Below are 5,609 nucleotides of genomic sequence, written 5' to 3'. Positions count from 1 at the left end.
GGGGGGGGGGGGGGGGGGGGTGTCCAAATCAGGCGAAATTCTTCTTGAGGAAGTTGATGAGTCCGTTGGTGGAGGAGTCGTGGGAGGTCACCTCACCCGCCGCCCCCAGCTCGGGCTCGATCTTCTTGCACAGCTGTTTACCCAGCTCCACTCTGATTGGTGGAGAGGAGGGTGAGAGAGAGAGACAGAGACAGATGGAGAGGAGAGCGGAGAGAGAGAGATGAGAGAGAGTGCAGACAGAAGAGAGACAGATAGACAGAGAGAGAGAGGAATACACAGAGGGCAGACAGAGAGAGAAAGTTGTGGACAGAGATATGGATAGAGAGAGGCCAAGAGAGGCCGAGAGAGGCCAAGAGTAAGAGACAGCGACAGCGACAGAGACAGAGACAGAGACAGAGACAGAGACAGAGAGAGAGAGAGAGAGAGAGAGAGAGAGAGAGAGAGAGAGAGAGAGAGAGAGAGAGAGAGAGAGAGAGGAGAGGAGAGAGAGAGAGAGAGAGAGAGAGGAGAGGGAGAGGAGAGAGAGAGCAGAGAGAGAGAGAGAGACCACAGGAATTAGGCGGGTCAGTGGAGGTCGTGTGATGGAACAAGTTAAAGTCAAGAGCAATCTTCTGAATGTAATGTTATATTTTGGGAGATGTTCCATAAGAAAAGTTTTTGACAGTATAATGTAATGTTAGTAAGATGATATTTTTAGCTGCTTCATATTGTTATGTACAGCTGCATACCAGTGTTAAATATAGGCTATGGTGGTGGGTTAAAAAAGGTATACCGGTATACCTTGTTTCCCTTTGTTCAATGTAGGAAACATGCTGCATACATGAATATAAATGCAAATTCACTTAGGTTCATGAGGAATGTGAAGAGTTTCTGTTTACAGAATGATTCCAACTTAGTATCATTTTCTTTCACTCACCCCCACTGGTCAAAGCTGTTGATCTCCCACATCACACCCTGGACAAAGATCTTGTGTTCATACATCGCTGTGAAAACAACAAGGAACAATGTTGGCCACGTTCGATCCACACTGAAGGGCAGTTCAATTCGATTCACGTTATCTAAAGCAGAATAGCTCAGTTAAATTATATTGCTGTTACTATATCTGGAAAGCCCTAATGTTTTACAGTATAAATCAGGGTATTAATATTATAACATAGTTGTGTGCTCAACAATCCTGCCAAGGGATTTTTCAGCGAGTAGTGTACGTTTAATTCAGGGATACTTTGTATTTGTTAACCACTGACTGTGTTTCATATATAAATATAAATATAAATATAGCCTTCTTAGTTTGTACTATCATCATCTCTGGCTGAGCCAATGAAATAATGCTCTCACCAATAAGTGCCCCGAGCGTGTGAGGAGAAAGCTTCTTGAAGACGATTGAAGTGGTCGGTTTGTTCCCTAGGAACACCTACATTGGACAGAGAAACACCACGCCATGTGGTCAGCTCAGAGCAATTTATTTGTAGCCTGTTTAGTAATTTGATGCAGTTTTGATACCTAGAACGGCCACTAGGGGGCAGCGATTCGTTATTACTGAGCTGCGTTTGTGTGAACGACGTAAATGTCAGCGTGAGCTAATTATTGAGCTACGCATAGGGATTGTGAAGAATATCCCAAATATAATTTACTCAATGTCACGATTAACCAGTTTTTACAAGAAGTCCACTACAAAAAGTCATGCAATGCACAATATATCAAGGTTATTTTTTAGCTACAAGGATTCAGTCGTTCCAGGTGATCCCGTTCATTGATTAAGGACGTGTTCATTGAGGTCAGTTTGAGTCTGCTGAACTGACTTTGTGAGGCAGGATTTTGTCCAGGGCCTCTCCACTCAGACCGCTGGCCTCCAGTTCTTTCTTGGCCTCCTCTGTGGTCTTCCCCCTCATCAGGGCTTCCGTCTGAGCCAGGAAGTTTGCCAGCAGGATCTGTTGCACCATAGGGCATAGACTTATACCTCTGACACTACAATCACAGTAGAGCATATTCTGTAGCATGAACTATATTTTAGTGTATACTTGGGGAGGTGTAGATCACCGCTGATGTAATATACAGTAATAGCTATAGTTATCATGGTACCTTGTGGTGCAGGCAATCTCTGACAGGGTGCTGAGACTGGGAGGGGATCAGAAAATCAGCCGGGACCATGCGAGTTCCTGGGTAAAAAAGAAAGACAGAAAGAAGTGAATACCGCTGGAGAATTACAAGGTGTGCAACATGCCAGCCAAAACTTGCAAGGATTAAATGATGCAACAAACACATCAGCAATGTTTCCTTGTCTCCCCATCAGGAACGCAGCAATACCAATTCGAGAATGAAAAGGTATCAGAGATTCTTTCAGATACTTGATACTGACCTTTGCGCCGCCGGAACGCAATTTACTTTACGCTTATGTTTTCAAACATGGAATGATTTAGGTTGCCTCTAAGATACAGAAAAGGATCAATACTTGTAATATATTCTGACCCTGAGGAACTTCGCATGAATCTTTGATAGTTGCGAAGTATCGACCGATACTTGGTAGTTTAGTTCTCAGAACTGGCACGGAGGCAGAATTAATTGTGCCTATTGGGTTGGTCCTTCTGTCTGCCCGTCCCTCTGTCAGCCTGTCCGTCCATCGGTCTGTCTCCATGCTACCCTCGGTACCTTGGTGGATGAGCTGGTAGAAGGCGTGCTGTCCGTTGGTCCCAGGCTCTCCCCAGACGATGGGTCCAGTGTGGTAGTTGACGCGGGTACCCTGGTTGGTGATGTACTTCCCGTTGGACTCCATGTCCCCCTGCAGCCACAACACACTCATGCTCACTGACCCAGCTCCTGGGTCTACTGACCTGGCTAAGCGAGCAGGCTCTAGTCTAGGGTGAAGCTCAGAGGTCAGGATGGTGAATACTTTGCTGAAGGGAAAGGGGATTCTGCGGTGCCACAATAAGAGCACATGAACTACGAAGTCCAGGTTAAAGGACGCACACATTGGGGGTTAAATGTAAGGATAATAACAATCACATGATTGCCGCACACATCTGGAGAACACCATATCCCAGCATGCATCTCTACGCCAAACTCCAATTAGCACTGGTCATCAGAGATCCAAACCCCCAAAAACCCACACTGTCCAAATACCTGCTTTACACACATTCACAGCGAAAAACGAAGAAACAAACATACATAATTCACGTTTTTCTTATTTTCTCCCGGTTCTGATGTGTGATGACAAGCTCTGTGCTGTAAACAAGTAGCTTGGTAGCCGTCCTCGCTAAACACAGCAAACAGCTTGGATCCATCACGAGTCAGCGCGTCTTCCGACAGGCTTACACACTGCGCTCCCCGTTCTCAGACACAATGCACAAGCTTCCCTCCTCTGTGATGCAGGCGCGCACTGCTCCTCTTCTTCAAGTCAACCAGTGGATTTTGTTTTAGCACCCACACCGCCGGTGTTGTGGGACAGCAGGTCACGGAGGGGGCACTAGCCCGCGGACAGAAGGGCCCAGTGTGTGTGTGTGGGGGGGGGGGTACAGACCTGCTGGAAGTAGGCGGTGAAGCGGTGCATGTACTGGTCGTAGGGCAGTATGGCGTGGGTCTCGGCGTGGAAGAAGTTGATGTACCAGATGCCCAGCAGCGCCAGCAGGACTGGAGCGTTCTGGTCCAAGGGAGCGGTGCGGAAGTGGTCGTCCTGTGGCGGGGAAGGCGGGGAAAGCGGTTCTGTGATCTGAATCATCACATCTCATCACAGGGGGGGGCGCATTGAAAGGTGGAGGCCGTGGGATCACGTCTGACACTTCAGGCTCATGCTACTACTTATTCACACTCACCATCCAGTGGGCTCCTGAGAGAAGCTTTTCAAAGTTGTCGAAGCCTGCGGGGAAGATGGACGGATGGTGAAGCTTGTATCGCTTGGTTCGTTTATTAGGTGTGAAACATGGTTTGGTGGATTGGGTGATTGATTCTGTTGATGTTTTGAGAGGATTTTATGACTTCAGCGAGCCTCGCCACTCAAGTACTCACCAATGTGCAGAGCGATAGACATTCCGATCGCAGACCACAGAGAGAAGCGGCCTCCTACCCACTAGAAGAAGAAATTCCCCGGTGAGAAGAAACTTCAACCAATGACTCTTACAAAAGTCTTTGCAATCTTAAAGTATGTTTTACCTGTTTGCACGCTGACAACTCAACACAAGCACAACAAAACTCAACCCAATATGTAGGGACCGCAAACACACTGCTGCCTGCCCGGTACCATTTAACGCACATTTAAGTGTTAAGTACAAACTGTGCCCTCACAGCAGTTTCCTTTACAACGGCATAAAGGGCACCGGAGCGACGATGCGACCGCTAGTGGCCGCCTGACCTTTTAATGCTACTTCTCTCCCACAGTGACCTCTGCAGGAGAGAAGGTTGTTACCAATAATAACAGACGGGTCGGCGCTCCCCCCGCCCAACTGGCTTCTGGTTACCCAGCAGCTGCGGGTCAGCGCGTGCTGCCCGTAGCCCACCTCGCGGCCCAACCGTCTTGTCTATTTATAGGCGACCGGAGTGGGAGCGGAGGGGCCGAGGGAGAGATACAAGGGGTGTGGGGGAGGCGGGGGAGGGGGGGGGGGGGACGACGACGACGACGACTGCCACCCTGGTACTCACATCCCAGAACTCAAACATGTTCTCTGTGTCGATGCCGAAGTCCTTCACTTTGGGCTGGTGGGGTGGGTATGAGAAAAGGTAGGAGAGAGAGATGGAGGAAGAAAGAGAGGGGGGGAGAGATTTAATGAAAGAGAGAGAGGGGAGAGAGAGAGAGAGAGAGAGAGAGAGAGAGAGAGAGAGAGAGAGAGAAGAGCGATACAATTTGAGAGAGAGAAAATAGAGAGAGAGAGAGAGAGAGAGAGAGAGATAGAGAGAGAGAGAGAAATAGATAGGGGGAGAGATACAATGTGAGAGAGAGAGAGTTGAGTAATGAAGAGTAAGGAAAGAGCGAGTTATTTCAGAATAATTACATAATTGTTGAACTTTGGACAAATCATCACTTAGTTATTGTACAGTGTGACCCAATAGCACTTACGCCGTTAGTGGAAAGTGCCACAAAGTGCTTTGCGACCGCAGATTTCTGCGAGGGGGAGAGAGAGAGAGAAAGAGAGAGAGAGTGGGGGAGAGAGAGAGAGAGAGAGAGAGAGAGAGCTTTACTACACGCCGTTTCTAATAATGTAGTACAGCAGAGCAGTAGAATAGTTGGAGAATATTCTTCCAATATCCTTGGGCGATACCTACATCTTTGGCATGCTCCAGGAACCATTCCTTGGCAGACTCAGCGTTGGTGATGGTCTCCTGGGTTGTGAAGGTCTGCTCAACAGACAAGATGTGACGATACAGGGAAACACAACGGCAATAACGATGAGACGCACAATAACTTTTAGCACACTGGAAAACAACTGGCCAGCTGCCCCATCCTTTTCTGAGCGGAGGACAATATTGCATCGATAACAAGTCGGGGTCAGCGTGAGAACAATATCCTGTGCTACCACTTATCATTATGTCGCGCATTCACCCCATTATTACGGTCTGCTGTGGCAGGTCTAATCAGCGCTATCCGCTGTGCCTGAAAGCCTGGAACAGCTGAGCGATGGCAC

General features: G+C 48.1%; 1 protein-coding gene across 1 annotated transcript in view; it reads right to left on the bottom strand.

Moving 5' to 3' along the window:
- Window positions 1–6: 6 nt before the first annotated feature.
- gpib (glucose-6-phosphate isomerase b) overlaps window positions 7–5,609 on the bottom strand; it is a 10,040-nt gene continuing 4,437 nt past the window's right edge. The window contains exons 7-18 of the mRNA XM_060071682.1: window positions 5,251–5,322; window positions 5,045–5,089; window positions 4,630–4,683; window positions 4,000–4,060; window positions 3,807–3,850; window positions 3,515–3,667; window positions 2,647–2,776; window positions 2,080–2,156; window positions 1,800–1,928; window positions 1,336–1,411; window positions 917–983; window positions 7–152 (exon numbers count right to left, since the gene is read on the bottom strand). Coding sequence (XP_059927665.1) covers window positions 29–152; window positions 917–983; window positions 1,336–1,411; window positions 1,800–1,928; window positions 2,080–2,156; window positions 2,647–2,776; window positions 3,515–3,667; window positions 3,807–3,850; window positions 4,000–4,060; window positions 4,630–4,683; window positions 5,045–5,089; window positions 5,251–5,322 — 1,032 coding nt within the window. The 3' untranslated portion in view covers window positions 7–28. The remainder of the gene's footprint in view (window positions 153–916; window positions 984–1,335; window positions 1,412–1,799; window positions 1,929–2,079; window positions 2,157–2,646; window positions 2,777–3,514; window positions 3,668–3,806; window positions 3,851–3,999; window positions 4,061–4,629; window positions 4,684–5,044; window positions 5,090–5,250; window positions 5,323–5,609) is intronic.

This window comes from Gadus macrocephalus, chromosome 14 (assembly GCF_031168955.1).
Source record: "Gadus macrocephalus chromosome 14, ASM3116895v1".
Classification (NCBI taxonomy): domain Eukaryota; kingdom Metazoa; phylum Chordata; class Actinopteri; order Gadiformes; family Gadidae; genus Gadus; species Gadus macrocephalus.
This window is presented reverse-complemented; position numbering and strand designations above follow the sequence as displayed.